The sequence below is a fragment of the Chlorocebus sabaeus genome, chromosome 7, assembly GCF_047675955.1.
Source record: "Chlorocebus sabaeus isolate Y175 chromosome 7, mChlSab1.0.hap1, whole genome shotgun sequence".
In the NCBI taxonomy this organism is placed as follows: Eukaryota; Metazoa; Chordata; class Mammalia; order Primates; family Cercopithecidae; genus Chlorocebus; species Chlorocebus sabaeus.
Genome location: NC_132910.1, coordinates 34,874,834 through 34,891,217, shown reverse-complemented (window position 1 = coordinate 34,891,217; position 16,384 = coordinate 34,874,834). Strand labels below are relative to the sequence as shown.

Sequence of the window (16,384 nt, the reverse complement as noted above, 5' to 3'; positions counted from 1 at the left end):
TTAGGACTTCATCTGATAGGCAAGTAGGTATATGGGCTTTGGGTATTGGGTTAGGAATAACTAAAATTTAAAATACTAATAAAATTATTTATATTTTTAGCATATTTGAAATACCTTTAATTTTGGCTTTTACAGCTTTTATAATTCTTCAGGTGAAGTAAATGAGCAAGCACTGAAGAAAATATTATCAAATGTCAAAAAGGTATTCTCTAATTTATCTTTCCTTTTTTTGGTATTACTTACATTGGTTTTGGTTCTTAAAAACACAGTACTTTGACAGAATTTTTAAGCAGTGTTTGACATCATGGTATCCTGTAAAGTAGGTAAGAAAAGGTTTGTTCTTCCCAGAAATTCAAAGCGGTTGCTCTGAAAATAAAATTAGTAATTAAAAATATTAATTTTGTTCTCATCCTTTGACTAATATAATTAACATTTATCTCTTTCTCTTGTGTTTCCACCATACCCCTTCCCGCTGCCATTTATTCTGTGACCTAATCAGTTCTGTTATTTTACTTGGCTGTAGTTTTTTGGGTTTTTTTGCTTTGTTTTTTTGAGACAGAGTCTTGGCTCTGTCACCCAGGCTGTAGTGCAGTGGCATGATCTTGGCTCACTACAACCTCTGCCTCCTGTGTTCAAGCGATTCTCCTGCCTCAGCCTCCCGAGTAGCTGGGATTATAGGCACCCACCACCACACACCGTGCCTGGCCTCAGTTATTATTTTTGATAGATACTGCAGGGATGTTTCCTATATAGCACTGAATTTGGATCCTCTACAACATACTTCGTGTTTGGTTAAAAGTTGTTGAATGATCAAAATGGATTTTTCCCCCAAACACAAAATTTTTTCAAGGCATTACTTTTTCTCTTAAAACTTTGATTTGAAAATAAAAATAGATTAATCGAAAGATGTTTCTTGGCTGGGCACAGTGGCTCACGCCTTTAATCCGAATACTTTGGTTGGCTGAGGAGGGTGGATCATGAGGTCAGGAGTTCCAGACCAGCCTGACCAACATGGTGAAACCCCGTCTCTACTAAAAATAGAAAAAAAAAAAGCTGGGTGTGGTGGCGCATGCCTGTAATCCCAGCTACTCAGGAGGCAGAGGCAGGAGAAGCAGTTGAACCCGGGAGGCAGAGGTTGCAGTGAGCTGAGATCATGCCATTGCACTCCAGCCTGGGCAACAGAGCCAGACTCTGTCTCAAAAAACAAAAAAAAAGATGTTTCTTTCAAAAAATGTATTTGGCTGAAAATGGTTGTTCCCCTCCCCCCGCCAATCAATTTGAGTATTTAAAAATGTACCTGTAAAAATGCCTTATTTTTAAAAACTAATTTTAATTTCCTCAATTTAAATGTGCAGATATAAAATTTAGTTGCTGAAACTCACAGATCTCTAAGCAAAGTGGTTCGTTTTCTCTTTGTCTTAAGTAAAGGAGAATTATTTTCCGAGTTAAAAAAAGGTCCAGTAATATTAACACATTTGCTTAGTATGTTGTAGTTTACAAAACCCTTTAATCTGATCTTAATCTTGAAACCAATTTTGTCAGGTAGGTGATATCATTCCCACATAAATTTTAGGTAAAAGCTGTAGGGTTCAGTTTAACTTATTTAACAAACCAAGTGTCCATATAGGCAATTAATTTGTTTTCAGGGAGTGACTGCCTTTTAAGTGAATCATTGGCATTGATTTTTTTTTCATTTAAATTTTGAGTAAAGATTAAGATTGCAAGATAGCAAATGCCATAAAAGAAACTATAGGAAGTCAAGAATTTACTTCTCCCTTTTAATCTATATTGATCAAAATTATATGCTTTTAAATGATGGAAAGTCAGTTTGTATATTTTTTTAAGCATATGATTAAGTGTATTCTTTGTTTATATATGCCCAAAATCTTTCTAAATATTAAGAAAACCATTTTAAGGTTGTTTATTTTATTTAATTATAGTAGTAAGACATATTGTAACTATTAAGATGTACATTCTTTTTTTTCTATATTTCAGAATGTGGTAGGTTGGTACAAATTCCGTCGTCATTCAGATCAGATCATGACGTTTAGAGAGAGGCTGCTTCACAAAAACTTGCAGGAGCATTTTTCAAACCAAGACCTTGTTTTTCTGCTATTAACACCAAGTATAATAACAGAAAGCTGCTCTACTCATCGACTGGAACATTCCTTATATAAACCTCAAAAAGGGTAAATGTTGGCCAGTCACTGGCTGTATTAAACTAATAGAAAAATATATCTAGTATTTAGTAGTTTTTGCAGCTTACAAAGTGTTCTCATATATTGTCGCATCAGATTGTCACAGTAACCCTCAGAAGTAGATCTTACCATCTGTTTATAGGTGGGAAAATAATGGTCAGATAAGGAAATTAGAAGCCCAGTGTGGAATGATGACTTGTATTCTGGCACTAAAGATTTGCTCTTATTTACTATTTAAGGTGGAAAAAAACTTTATATTGATTGATAAAGGGTATAATTTAGAATTTAAGCCTAGATACTTGAGTAGCTTTTCTATAACTGAGCAAAGAAACAACGTAGCTCTTGATGGTCCACTAAAATGAGTCTAACCAGGGACTCCCTACAGGTTGTATATAGTAAACTACATTTTCATGGAATATGAGAATTACGTTAAAAGAATACCAACTAAGAATAATTTTATTGTTCACGGAAGATAGGGTAAATCTCAATGTTAATACTGCCTTGTTTATACATGTACTAATCCAAGGAGCCATTAAACTGCTTTTCCACACCATTATACTAAGCACATTTCACAGCTTTACATGTTACCTGGACCCAGTGTGGTGACTCACACCTGTAATCCCAGCACTTTGGGAGGCCAAGGCAGAAGGATTGCTGAGCAACATAAGGAGACCTCATCTCTACAAAAAACTTAAAAATTAGTCGGGTGTGGTGATGGGCACCTGTAGTCCCAGCTACTTGGGAGGCTGAGGCAAGAGGATTGCTTGAGCCCGAGAGGTTGAAGCTGCATTATTGAGCCATGATTGCACCACTCCATTGCAGCCCGGGAGACAAGAGTGAGACCCTGTCTCAAAAAAAAAAACAGTTGTCTCAAGTCAGTAAATTCTACTTTGGATAAGCAGTAAAGAATGGGTTTTGGGGAGCATATTTTTTAAATCTTGTAGGGGACAAGTAGTCTATTCCGGCAGGTAGATACTAATCTTTCTTTTCATTCTAAATTTATAAAGTTTTATTTTGTCAGACTTTTTCACAGGGTACCTTTAGTGGTTGCCAATCTGGGCATGTCTGAACAACTAGGTTATAAAACTGTATCAGGTTCCTGTATGTCCACTGGTTTTAGCCGAGCAGTACAAACACACAGGTAAGATTCAACGGCTTTCTCACAAAACTTCTATTCACCTTTGAAATTAATTTTCTTATTTCTCAAACAACAGCAGAATAAAAATGAAAGGGAAAACTAATCCATTACTCAAGTAAACTAGGCTGTTTTTACCTTCCTCATCCCTTCCTGTTAGTGCTTGTCTACTTACAAGATACAAAAAAGGTGGTGGTTAGTCCAGGCATGGTGGCTCACACCTGCAATCCCAGCACTTTGGGAGGCTGAGGCAGGAGGATCTCTTGAGCTCAGGAGTTGGAGACTAGCCTGGACAACACAGCAAAACCCCATCTCTACAAAAGAAATTTAAAAAAAAAAAAGTACTGGGAGGAGCTTGTTGTATATCCTGTTAATGTTAGCATATCTATTCTAGGTGAGAATAAGTATATAGCCTAAAAATTACAATTTTCTAAGGCAGTGGTTCAGATTAAAGACTTCGAAATTAGATATTTGTAAAAATCAGACTTTAGCCAAGACTCACTCATACTATAGGCAGCTTAGATATAACTTTCTTTGTGGCCATCAAGGAAGTAATGTCAAAAACAGCAACACTGGTAGTATAGGATACCTACTAGAGTGTAAACTTTGAGATTAAGGGGTTAGGTTTTACTTACTTACTTTTGTGTCCCCACAGTGCTACCAGTTTAAAAACTGAATACCATATTTCTTTGATTCTGAGGTGCACATTTTCCTGTTTTTTTTTTTTTTTTTTGAGATGGAGTTTTGCTCTTTTTGCCCAGGCTGGGGTGTAATGGCATGATTTCAGCTCACTGCAGTCTCTGCCTCCCAGGTTCAAGTGATTCTCCTGCCTCAGCCTCCTGAGTAGCTGGGATTACAGGCATGCACCACCATGCCTGGCTAATTTTGTATTTTTTTAGTAGAGATGGGGTTTCTCCGTGTTGGTCAGGCTGGTCTCAAACTTCCGACCTCAGGTGATCCGCCCGCCTCGGCCTCCCAAAGTGTTGGGATTACAGGCATGAGCCACCACACCTGGCGAGATGCACATTTTTCATATTTATCTGTGACATTGGGATGTCTTACGAGTCATGCCTTCTTAGAATTACTTTTTTCCTTATTTCATGGATAATAAAATAATGATGTCTCTTTCAAGTAAAGGTAACTTGAATTCAGTAAAATATTTAAAAAATTGACTCCAGTTCCCATTGCCAATAGAGACCTTTTTTCCTTCCTTCAATTTTTATCTATTTTTATGCAATCTTCCCCCATCCCCTGCCCATCCTCGCCTTTTTGGGAGACCTGTCAATAGTACTTAGGAGGCTAAAATGTTTGCTAATGTGAAGATCAATGAAGTAGGTTTTGTGGTTGGTTTTTCTGCATACACATAGATTGACAAAATTATGGTTCCTACAAAACGAGTAAAAAGAATCTTCCATTGCTCCTTGACAGTAAGTTTTTCACCTTATTATTAAAATGAGTTTTGTGTATTTGCCTGAGGAAATGGTAATTTTTTACAGCTCTAAATTTTTTGAAGAAGATGGATCCTTAAAGGAGGTACATAAGATAAATGAAATGTATGCTTCATTACAAGAGGAATTAAAGGTAAGTTAACATATCAAACACTTCAACCACCTCTAGATAGAGTTCATATCAAGTTAATGACTGACATGTTTTAGGGATAACCTGACATCTTGATTAGATTTATACAGTTATGCGATGCTTAATGAGGGTTATTCCTTCTGAGAAATGTGTCATTAGGCAATTTCATCATTGTGCAAACATATACTTACATAAACCTATATGTATTTTTACTTTTTAGTTCTCACAGGGAAAACCAAATGTCCCCAAATTATTGAATATCAATCATTTCCCCTATTTGATCTGTAATGCCAATATCACGTGCTGTATATCAGCTTTCTATATGTGCTCCATTATAATCTTGTGAGACCCCATCATAGATGCTGTCCCTTGTTGAACAAGATGTTGTTATTCCTTTAGCTTCATTGACTGAGACGTATTTCTTTAGCTGTAGTAACAAAGATTGCAATCTCAGTGGCTTACAACAACCATGGTGTGGTCTTGCTCACATTGTATCTTGGCTGTAGCTCTATTCCTTTTCTGAATGTCACCTTCATCCAGGATCCAGGCTGAAGGAGCAGCCCTTATTTGGGACATGTTCTCATGGCATAAGGCAAACAGTAAGAAAGCTAGTGGAGCCAGGCGTGGTGGCTGACGCTTGTAGTCCCAGCACTTTGGGAGGCCGAGGCGGGCAGATCACGAGGTCAGGAGATGGAGAGCATCCTGGCTCACACGGTGAAACCCCGTCTCTATTAAAAATACAAAAAAAATTAACCAGGCATGGTGGCGGGTGCCTATAGCCCCAGCTACTCGGGAGGCTGAGGCAGGAGAATGGTGTGAACCCGGGAGGTGGAGCTTGCAGTGAGTCAAGATCGTGCCACTGCACTCCAGCCTGGGTGATAGAGTGAGACTCCATCTCAAAAAAAAAAAAAAAAAGCTAATGGAAATTCACAACAGCTCTGAAAACTTTGCTTAAAATGGCCATGTCACTTCCACTCACATTTCATTGACCTGAACACATCACATGGTAATAGGCAGGGGTATATAATCCTTCTTAAAAAATAGAGGGAAGTATATTTGATAACAGTATGTACTTCCCTCTACTTCATGTGTCAGTTCTACTTCATGTGTCAGTTCAGGTCCTTTGAGAACTAGATGTCAAGATGGGATTATAAGTGCAGGAGATTTACTGGACCTGAGAAGGATAAAAAAGAGGAAGCAATAACAGGCATGAAGAGCCTTCAGACAACACTGCAAGTCTGACCCCTGCGAAAGGAGAGGGGGTAAGAGGACAAGTGGTTAGAAGAGCCTCAGACTGCAGTGCCATTTTAAGGAAGTTCCACTAGGCTGATGGGGAGTATTTGAGCAAAGTTGCCCAAAAATTGTTCTGTAGGCATGGACTTGCACTAATACCTGCACTGTACTTAGTCATTGGCTAGGAACAGCCCAGGGGAAGTGTGGCTTAAGAGCAAACACACTGGTAGATCCAAAGCTGGGGCTGTTAAGTCAACTATGTTTTCCCCAGTTGGAGATCTTAGTAAGGAGTATATTTCCATGGCCACCATACTCATCAGTAGAGCACACTAACAGAAAAGCAGTTAAAATATTCTGATTCATATTACACTACTTTTTTCATATGAAACAGGAATTTTAGATGGTAAAAACATCCAGAATCTCACCGTTTTATTTATTTTTTAGAGACAGTGTCTTACTCTATTACCCAGGCTGGAGTGCAGTGGCATGATCTCAGCTCACTACAACCTACAACCACCACCTCTTGGGCTCAAGTGATCCTCCTCTCTCAGCCTCCAGAGTAGCTGAGACCACAGGTGTGCACCACTATGCCCAGCTTTTTTTGTATTGTGTGTAGAGACAGGGTTTCACCATGTTCCCAGGCTGGTCTCCAAACCCTGAGCTCAAGCAAGCCACCCTCCTTGGCCTCCCAAGGTACTGAAGTACTGGGATTACAGGTGTGAGCCACCACATCCAGCCTGGACTCTCACCATTTTAACATAACTATTTTCACTCTGCCATGTGCTCCAGTTTTTCCTTAATATATGTATACTTTGATATAGTTGACAGTCACAGTGACAGAAATTTGTGTCATGATTTTTAAAAAATTTGATACATCAAACATTGTTCCTGTTGCTACATATTCTTTAGTTGTTTTGTTTTTGCATTTATTTTTTTTTTCTGAGACGGAGTCTCAGTATGTCACCCGGACTGGAGTGCAATGGCGCGATCTTGGCTCACTGCAACCTCTGCCTCCCAGGTTCAAGCGATTCTTCTGCCTCAGCTTCCCAAGTAGCTGAGCTTACACACACCCACCATGCCAGGCTAATTTTTGTATTTTTAGTAGAGATGGGGTTTTGCCATGTTGCCCAGGCTGGTCTCGAACCCCAGACCTCAGGTGATCCACCTGCCTTGGCCTCCCAAAGTACACAGGTGTGAGCCACCGTGCCCGGCCTCTTTATTTTTAATGGCAGTATATTTCATAGAGCAATGTTATGGAAAAATATCAACTTGGGCTAAAATAGGTAATGTAACGTAGAGGTATATCATAAGAACTGTAGGCAGAAAGCAGCTGAACTTTAGGAAGGAATTGGAACCAGGAGCTAGAAAGCCAGTAGAACTTTCTCTGTCTGCACATTGTTATCCTTCCAGACATTTTTGTTTCTTCATCCACTGGCAGGCCAGAAAACAGCCAACCTATAGCTCCTGCATTTAGATGTCTTCTAGAGCATAAGATTTGCCAGTTGGCTATGTAATACCTCCAGATTGCCAGGCAAGAATCTAATTGGTTCTGTTTGGGTCAGCTCGGGTGAAAGGGGGTACAGGGGTAATGGCAAAACTCTTAGGGCAAAAAGTTTGTAAAAAGTAGGCTTGGCAGACATCCTAAAAAGTGTCCACTAAAACTAGCAAAACTATTAGCCTACAGGTGGAAATTAGTTTTTTTTTTTTTTTAAATGTTCTCCCCTCCCCCAGTTGTTTTATGTCATACTAAGAAACATCATCTTATATTTTTGTTATTATGATATATTCCCAAATGGAATTATGGCATCAAAAGTTATTGGTATTCATACTTCTAAAACTAAAGACACACAGAACTGATCTGCTTTTCAAAAGTAGTGTCTCTTGCAGGAAAAACTCTTCAATAGTATCCTTTCATAATAGTAAAAGTCACTTTGTTTTCACTTACTGTGAGTTTCTTAGTGTTAAATGTATGCAGTAACTCTGCATCTGTATTTTTTGTTTCAAAGTTTTTTTTGTTTTTTTTTTTTTTTTTTTTGAGACAGGGTCTCACTGTATCGCCCAGGCTGGAGTACAGTGGTGCGATTTCGGCTCACTGCAACCTCTGCTTCCTGGGCTCAAGCAATTCATGTGCCTCAGCCTCCCGAGTAGCTGGGACTACAGGCATGCATCACCACACCTGGATAATTTTTTATATTTTTAGTAGAGATGGGGTTTCACCATGTTGCCCAGGCTGGTCTCAAACTCCTGAGCTCAGGTAGTCTGCCCACCTCACCCTCCCAAAGTGCTAGGATTACACGCGTGAGCCACCGCAACCTGGCCCATGAGTTCGTATTTCAGTTTATTTCTGTGTATTTTCAACGAAATTAACTGGCATGATAAAAACTGTATAAATGAGAAGTCGCTACCTCTGAAAAAGCATTTTATGACATATAAGGCTTATTTATAACCTACAAGTGGTTGTTACTGAGGTCCTCCAGAAAATAAATAAAATGTATATAAAAGGCAAATAGTTTTGGGTATTATATACCACCAATGATTTTATATTATTTGTGAATCCAGACTATATTAGTACAGAGCTTGAAATCTTAACCTATGCCCTTAAATTATTTTATTTTGCAGAGTATATGCAAAAAGGTAGAAGACAGTGAACAAGCAGTGGATAAACTAGTAAAGGATGTAAACAGATTAAAACGAGAAATTGAGAAAAGGAAACGAGCACAGATTCAGGCAGCACGTAAGTAAACAACACATCTCTACTTTCTGTGCTAAAAATTTTTATTTTTTATTTTTTTTGAGATAGAGTGTCGCTCTGTCACCCAGGTTGGAGTGCAGTGGTGTGATCTCAGCTCACTGCAACCTCTGCCTCCTGGGTTCAAGTGATTCTTCTGCCTCAGCCTCCCAAAAAGCTGGGATTCCAGGTGCCTGCCACCATGCCTAGCTAATTTTTTTGGTATTTCTAATAGAGACAGGGTTTCACCATGTTGGCCAGGCTGATCTTCAACTGCTGACCTCAAGTGATCCACCCAACTCAGCCTCCCAAAGTGCTGGGATTATAGGCGTGAGCCACTACGCTCGGCCCTTCCTGTGCTTTTAAAGAACATAATACTACAGTAGCTATATTGCTGACATGAAAGAACACAACTTTAATTTTGTCTTAGAATACTGTGGCATATAAATTAGAATTCAGAATTATGTATGTTATTCTCACTTTAGATAATAAAACTGTTAAAATCTTTTTGACTTAATTTTACTTACAAATAATTATAAAAGCTTTGTAGAAGAAATGTTGTATGTTGAACTGTTACTCTATTTTGTTTAGGAGAGAAGAACATCCAAAAAGACCCTCAGGAGAATATTTTTCTTTGCCAAGCATTACGGACCTTTTTTCCAAATTCTGAATTTCTTCATTCATGTGTTATGTCTTTAAAAAGTAGACATGTTTCTAAAAGTAGCTGTAACATCAACCACCACCTCGATGTAGTAGACAATCTGACCTTAATGGTAGAACACACTGACATTCCTGAAGCTAGTTCAGCTAGTACACCACAAATCATTAAGCATAAAGCCTTAGACTTAGATGACAGATGGCAATTCAAGAGATCACGGTTGTTAGATACACAAGATAAACGATCTAAAGCAGATACTGATAGTAGTAACCAAGATAAAGCGTCCAAGATGAGCAGCCCAGAAACGGATGAAGAAATTGAGAAGATGAAGGGTTTTGGTGAATATTCACAGTCTCCTACATTTTGATCCTTTTAACCTTAAAAGGAGATTTTTTTTATTTGGCTGATGGGTAAAGCCAAACATTTCTATTGTTTTTACTATGTTGAGCTACTTGCAGTAAGTTCATTTGTTTTTACTGTGTTCACCTGTTTGCAGTAGTACACAGATAAGTCTTAGTGCATTTATTTCACAAAGTGCTTTTTCAAACATGAGATGCTTTTATTTCCAAACCTTTTTTTCACCTTTCACTAAGTTGTTGAGGGGAAGGCTTACACAGAAACATTCTTTAGAATTGGAAAAGTGAGACCAGGCACAGTGGCTCACACCTGTAATCCCAGCACTTAGGGAAGACAAGGCAGGAGGATTGAGGCCAGGAGTTAGAGACTAGCCTGGGTAACGTATTGAGACCCATCTCTATTAAAAAAGAAAAATATTGGAAAAACAAGAATAGCCTTATTTTCACAATATGGAAGGAAATTTATATGAAAAAAGTACGTTATGGCTAGAGTTGCCAGATAAAATGCTGGATACCATGCAATAAATTTGCAAAACATCATCTAAAATTTAAATTTGTCCTACATTTGTACTTGCTAAATCTGGCAGCCTTAATTATTATACAACTATAATGCAACACAAACAGTAATCTCTCCCCTAGAGTCCTTTGCACGAAATTTAGCAAATCCATCATTTTGAATACAGTACAAGCCTGGTAATCCAGTGTATTTGGGATAGGCCAGTGGAACTCAGAATTGATACATATATACATACATGTCTATCATATTCAATGTCTATTAGGTGTAAATCATCTTTATGTAAAAGACACTACTGGTTTGAGGATAGACTTGTCTAGGAATATTTTGTCCTCCTGTGACACCACCACTATCCATCCCAATGTAACATTTCTACAAAGGGAAGATATCTTAACCAGGCATACTTAATTTGCTAGTTGGAAAACCATTCTGAGCAGTTTTAATTCCATTCAATTGAATGGATTATTGTATGAGCTATTTGGGGATCAGATATAAATGAAAATTACACAGAACCACTTTTATTCAACATATGTAAAATGTGATGAGTGTTAACATTTTAAATAAGTAATCTGCTTAATGGACATTGGTATGAAGGGAAGCGTCATTCTTTACCTCACTCCTCAAACACTTTTCTATCCAAAGTTTGGTTTGAGTCAATATTGGCATCATACAACCACTTACTGTAAAATAAGTTTATTGGTGGAAACGTGATATAATTTATTCTCGATATCTGATGTTACAAACTTTAGGGTCCTTGAGATATGCAGGATCCTTGTATGTAACTGGCATAAACCCTGTAAAGAGATAATTAAAGTTCTTGACAAAACATAATGAGCAAAACTTCAGCTAGCTCAATTCAATTGTTGAGGTGTTCTTTCTTACCCAGTATTTGAGCTCTCTTAATTGCTTTTGTGATTTCTTTCTGTTTCTTCCCACAAAGACCTGTAAAATAAAAAGCTTTCTTATTCATAAAAAATGTCAATAAAGTTTGCAATTTTTTTTTTTTTGAGACAGTGTCTCGCTGGAGTACAGTGAGGCACACTCTCGCCTCACTGCAACCTCCGCCACCCAGGCTCAAGCAATTATCTTGCCTCAGCCTCCTTAGTAACTGGGATTACAGGTGTGCACCACCATACCCGGCTAATTTTTTTGTATTTGTAGTAGAGACGGGGTTTCACCATACTGGCCAGGCTGGTCCTGAACTCCTCACCTCAGGTGATCCGCCCACCTCAGCCTCCCAAAGTGCTGGGATTACAGGTGTGAACCACCACACCCAGCCTCAACAAGTTTTTAAGTCAAGGGTTGGTAAATCATTTTTGTCAAGGGCCAGAATAATAATATTCTAGGATTTCTGGGCCATACAGTCTCCATCACCACCACTCAACTCTGCTGTTGTAGCTCAAAAACAACCATATGGCACTATGTAAACAAAACTACAAAAACAAGTGGGGTTGGGCGCAGTTGCTCATGCCTATAATCTCAGCACTTTGGGAGGCCTAGGTGGGTGGATCACCTGAGGTCAGGAGTTCAAGACCAGCCTGGCCAACATGGAGAAACCCCATCTCTACTAAAAATACAAAAATTAGCCAGGCATGGTGGTGCATGCCTGTAATCCCAGCTACTCGGGAGGCTGAGGCATGAGAATCGCTTGAACCCAGGAGGCAGAGGTTGCAGTGCGCCGAGATTGTGCCAGTGCACTCCAGCCTGGGTGACAGAGTGAGATTCCATCTCAAAAAAAAAAAAAAAAAGGTGGCATTTATATATGATGAAACCTGATCAAGATAAAAAGGGGGCAGGTCGGATTTGACCTATGGGCCATAGTTTGCTGACATCAAGTTTAAGTATCAATCTAGGAATGATTATAGGATCTTCCAAAACACCAACAACAGTTTTGTAAAGCCCAAGTTTTCTATATAGTTAACTCTGCATAAGACAGCAAAATAATAATCCCCTTGGCCTAGGAGGCTTTTTCATAGTAACCAGCTGTGGTCCCCATAGTATCTGATCTAGTAGTAATTTATAGCACAATTTGAAAATTTGACAGTTTTCTTAAATGACAGAAATAGATCGATATAATTCTTATGTAAATTTATATTCCCATGATAAAAAACAAAATACCTGTAATGTGCCTTCCATAAATGCATCCAGTAAATGGAGAAACAAACTGGGACAAAAGCTGTTTTGGAGTTTTATTCAGAGGGGAAAAAAAAGTATTTGTTATTTATTTTTGAATGTGTAAATTTCAAAAAACAACCTTCAAGTTATATAATTAAGCTTTACTACATTTCAGACATATTTCATAAAATATGAGAAAAAATATTGTTATCCATCCTGTTACCTTTTAAATATTTTCTATCCAGTGTGTCAAAAGTCTATATATAATAGCAGATTAATCAGCATATTCATTCAATGTTAAATCTGTTTTCTTGACTTCCACAGATACTTTTCTAAAATACTGCTTGAAACAAGCTACTAAAAAATTTCATCTATTATGACAAGCTATCACATTTCCCTCTGATAATAACCATTAGGATAAATTATCAGAGGGTAATGAGATTTTCCAGAGGTACAAGTACACCAGGCATTTGCTATAATTTATGTTTTACTTAAATACTTCTTTAGAACTTTCTAGGTGCCAGTCATTATTCTTGGCACTTTGTATAATCTTCCTAGTATGTGTGTTTCTGTAATTTCTTGGTTCTTTCTCAAAGGGAGCTATCACCTTATACTACTGTCAATATACAGAATTTTTTTTTTTTTTTTGACAGTTTTGCTCTTGTCACCCAGGCTGGAGTGGGCAATGGCACGATCTCAGCTCACTGCAACCTCTGCCTTCTGGATTCAAGCAATTCTCCTGCCTCAGCCTCCCAAGTAGCTGGGATTACAGGCATGCACCACCACACTCAGCTAATTTTTGTATTTTTAATAGAGACGGGGTTTCACCACGTTGGCCAGGCTGGTCTCAAAATCCGGACCTCAGGTGATCTGCCCACGTTGGTCTCCTAAAGTGCTAGGATTACAGGCGGGAGCCACCATGCCCGGCCACCATACAGAATTGTAGCGCTATTCACTTGCCCCAAATTTGCAACTTCTAACTTGCTGAGAGTTATACAAGAGATAAGTAATATGTGAATCAGTGATATGGGTGGTGAGGTAAAGAGATCAGCTTCACCAGATGAGCTTTTTCCAAAGTTCTGACCCTCCCCAATTGAGAATTTTGACAGAATTTTAACTCTTTGTCAAAAAAAAAAAAAAAAAAATTACAGCGAGCTATTAAGATGTTTGGTGTAGTGAAAAAAACAGAGTGGAAATAATAGTAAGTGGGGGAGACCCAAGGTGCTTTTACTTGAATAAAACAGAGATATGCTTATGCACGGAATTATAACCAAATTTGAAATTATGAAGTTGCTAAAAGTTACCTCTACAAAAGCCTGCTATAAACTGACTTGATTCTCTTTAAGCAGATCTAGCAGAAGAAAAACCCTAAAATATAGTGAAGTAAAACCAGATCTCACCTGTACATTCTTATAATCTACACGCTTTCCACACAATATACATTTCTTAAGAGGTTCTTTATAAGGATTTTCCATTGTAATGGGCTAGGGAAAAAAACGAAAAGTGTGATAATAGGATGTGTTAATTCTGAATTTTAAAAGGTTACTATTCTACATTCAAATCCATTCAAATGATTAGTTATACCTTTCTTACTGTGTACATATTTTATATAAGCACTTTATTTTGTTTCAGTTTAGGCTACAAATGAACTAATGGGAAGATTCTGGAATAAAGTACAATCTTTGTAGAATAAAAGAGTTTATGGCAGAACAAAAATGATGTCTGATAAAGTGATTGCTCCAATGCTTTGCTCAGATTGTAGATAATGAAAAAATTTTCAGATTTAAGAAAACTTACAATAGGTAACATACGGCATTCTTAAATGAGTGCAATCCCTAATTTATCCATCCCCATGTCTCTATCAAGTATTTTTTCACTATTTTTATACATAATGGCCCATGACTTACTGTAATAAAGGGTTGTTTGACTTTATCACCCCAGGCTACTATATAAGTTTGCATTAGCCTTTTTGGCTTTTCTGTTACCACTATTGCCCTAATGCTTCTGCCACAGTGCCTCCCTCCTACCATCAGTATGGCTGTCTCCAGGATAGAGGTTCTTAATCTTGAAATGGCTCTGAAGCCCATGACTCCCTGTAATTGTATGCAAAACCTCAAATGAATGGAACTTTGTGCCTTTTTCTGTGGAGAGGGTCCATAATTTTGATTAGAGACAGTGGGATTTATGAACTAAAAAAGGAATAATGTCCCTTTACTTTCTTAAAGTATGGTGCATGGATTAGATTACCAAGACAGATGCTCAGAGAAGCTAGACAAGTTCTTTTGTTTTTCCCAATTCTTCAAACTTTCCAATTTACATTCAGCTCACATGACTACTCTTCAGCTCTGTCAAGTGCTTTGTAGGGTCTGATTAGTGTCAAAGTACCTCTGCATGTAGTAAGAACCTGTGCTTTCAAGTCCATGCTAATACTGTAGCCAACCTATAGCTAAGCTTTGTACAGTCTCTTTTCAGTTATCTAAAATTCTACTCACCCAAACTACCTTTTAAAATTCCCAAATCATTTGCTTACAAAGGGCTATGTAAAAAAAACGATTCCCAAATCACATATCCTTAAATTTAAGATCTAGGAAGAAAAATATGGTAGTATAGCAGCTTTGCTTCTAATCTAGGAATTCCCCTAGTTCAAAACTCAACTGACTACAATCAATTCATTTCTGAACTCAGAGTAATTGTTTTGTCCTACAGCAGAACTCTATTCAAGTAGCTAAAATAAAAGATGTTAGAGTCTAATACCAGTTCTCGTTTTAAAAAGAAAAAAAATTTGATCATATTTGCAAATGCCTTACTAAGAGAAGAAAAAATTCTTACCAGGTCCTCATTGCTGGATACCTGTTTATATTGTGAACAACCTCTTCTCCAAAGCACTGTGATTAAACAGAAACAGCAATTAACCATTTCTTTTTCGTAGCTGAATAGCTAAAGATTTTTGTTTTTATGGAGACACGATGAATTAAGGGACACGATATTAAAGGTTTTGTATTCATTATATTCAGAATGACTGGTTAAAAACCTTTATATTTGGGACAGAGTAAGACTCAACATGGGTGTGCTTTCCAGGGCTTTGTGGAAAAAGCACGTATTTTCCCGCCCATACCTGCTCTCTTTCTGACATTTATTTTCCCTTCATTCCATGGTTAGAGGAAATTCTTAATGCAAATTCTTACAGGAGAAGCAACAAGCACTGTCATACCAAAAAGAAAATGAGTAACAGACCCGTCCCAGAGAGAATTTATAGGGAAACAGAGAAGATAAAATTGCAAAAATTACACAATTTTGTTCTGTTTGGGGACCTTAGACAACTGGAATTTGCTGCTGGGCGACTCTGGAAATGCCCCTTCGTCACTAAGATTATCCAGAGATCTTTGGAAAGTCTCTGCTTTTTAAGAACCACTCTAGTTTCCTCATACGTTTAAAGAAAGGAGTGGATTAGACGACTCTAAAACAGTCAAAGGCGATTACAGATTCCCAACCATCTTGAAGAAACTTAATCGCCTAGAAACCAGAGTCGTTTTGCTAACAGGGACTCCACCACCAACCATTAGGACTAAGGTTAATGCCTGCAACGCTACAACGGAGCATAGGATATGGAGACTTTACCCGTGTGAGTCCTGGGATGTGTAAGGCTGACAGCAGCCGTTACCAGGCGTGTCAACTTCTTCCTCCCTAGACCACCGCAAACAGCAACCATCGCAGCCATGGTCCCGCGTTTGTTCCACTTCCTATCGTTCCGAAAGGCCCCTTCCGCTGCTTTTCCCCTGTGGACTCGAGTGAGCCGTTCAAAGGTTCCGCAGGAGAACGCTGAAGACCCGCGAGAGTAGGTGAAGTTTCTCAATACGCATGCGCAGCAC

General features: G+C 38.2%; 2 protein-coding genes across 3 annotated transcripts in view; one reads left to right on the top strand and one right to left on the bottom strand.

Annotated features, from left to right (window-relative positions):
• The window catches only part of ABRAXAS1 (abraxas 1, BRCA1 A complex subunit), a 23,294-nt gene extending 11,918 nt beyond the window's left edge, over positions 1-11,376 (top strand). The window contains exons 4-9 of one of the 2 annotated variants that reach the window (XM_008000527.3): positions 136-202; positions 1,996-2,189; positions 3,220-3,339; positions 4,830-4,914; positions 8,764-8,878; positions 9,464-11,376. In XM_008000527.3, coding sequence (XP_007998718.2) covers positions 136-202; positions 1,996-2,189; positions 3,220-3,339; positions 4,830-4,914; positions 8,764-8,878; positions 9,464-9,897 — 1,015 coding nt within the window. In that variant the 3' untranslated portion in view covers positions 9,898-11,376. The remainder of the gene's footprint in view (positions 1-135; positions 203-1,995; positions 2,190-3,219; positions 3,340-4,829; positions 4,915-8,763; positions 8,879-9,463) is intronic. The other variant, XM_073017463.1, reaches the window with a different exon arrangement.
• MRPS18C (mitochondrial ribosomal protein S18C) lies at positions 11,078-16,384 on the bottom strand. The gene is made up of 6 exons (XM_007999107.3): positions 16,134-16,384; positions 15,345-15,400; positions 13,916-13,999; positions 12,519-12,576; positions 11,283-11,342; positions 11,078-11,194 (listed from the first exon to the last, which is right to left on the bottom strand). Exons 1-6 carry the CDS (start codon positions 16,231-16,233, stop codon positions 11,118-11,120), a joined length of 435 nt encoding a protein of 144 aa, XP_007997298.1. The 5' UTR covers positions 16,234-16,384; the 3' UTR covers positions 11,078-11,117.

Coding starts and splice junctions, on each gene's coding strand:
- MRPS18C (XM_007999107.3), bottom strand. CDS start 16,233: ATGGCTGCGATGGTTGCTGTTTGCGGTGGTCTAGGGAGGAAGAAGTTG. Junction 15,401..16,133: donor ACATCCCAGGACTCACACGG/GTAAAGTCTCCA, acceptor GTTTAATCACAG/TGCTTTGGAGAAGAGGTTGT. Junction 11,343..12,518: donor TTATGGAAGGCACATTACAG/GTATTTTGTTTT, acceptor TTTATTTTACAG/GTCTTTGTGGGAAGAAACAG.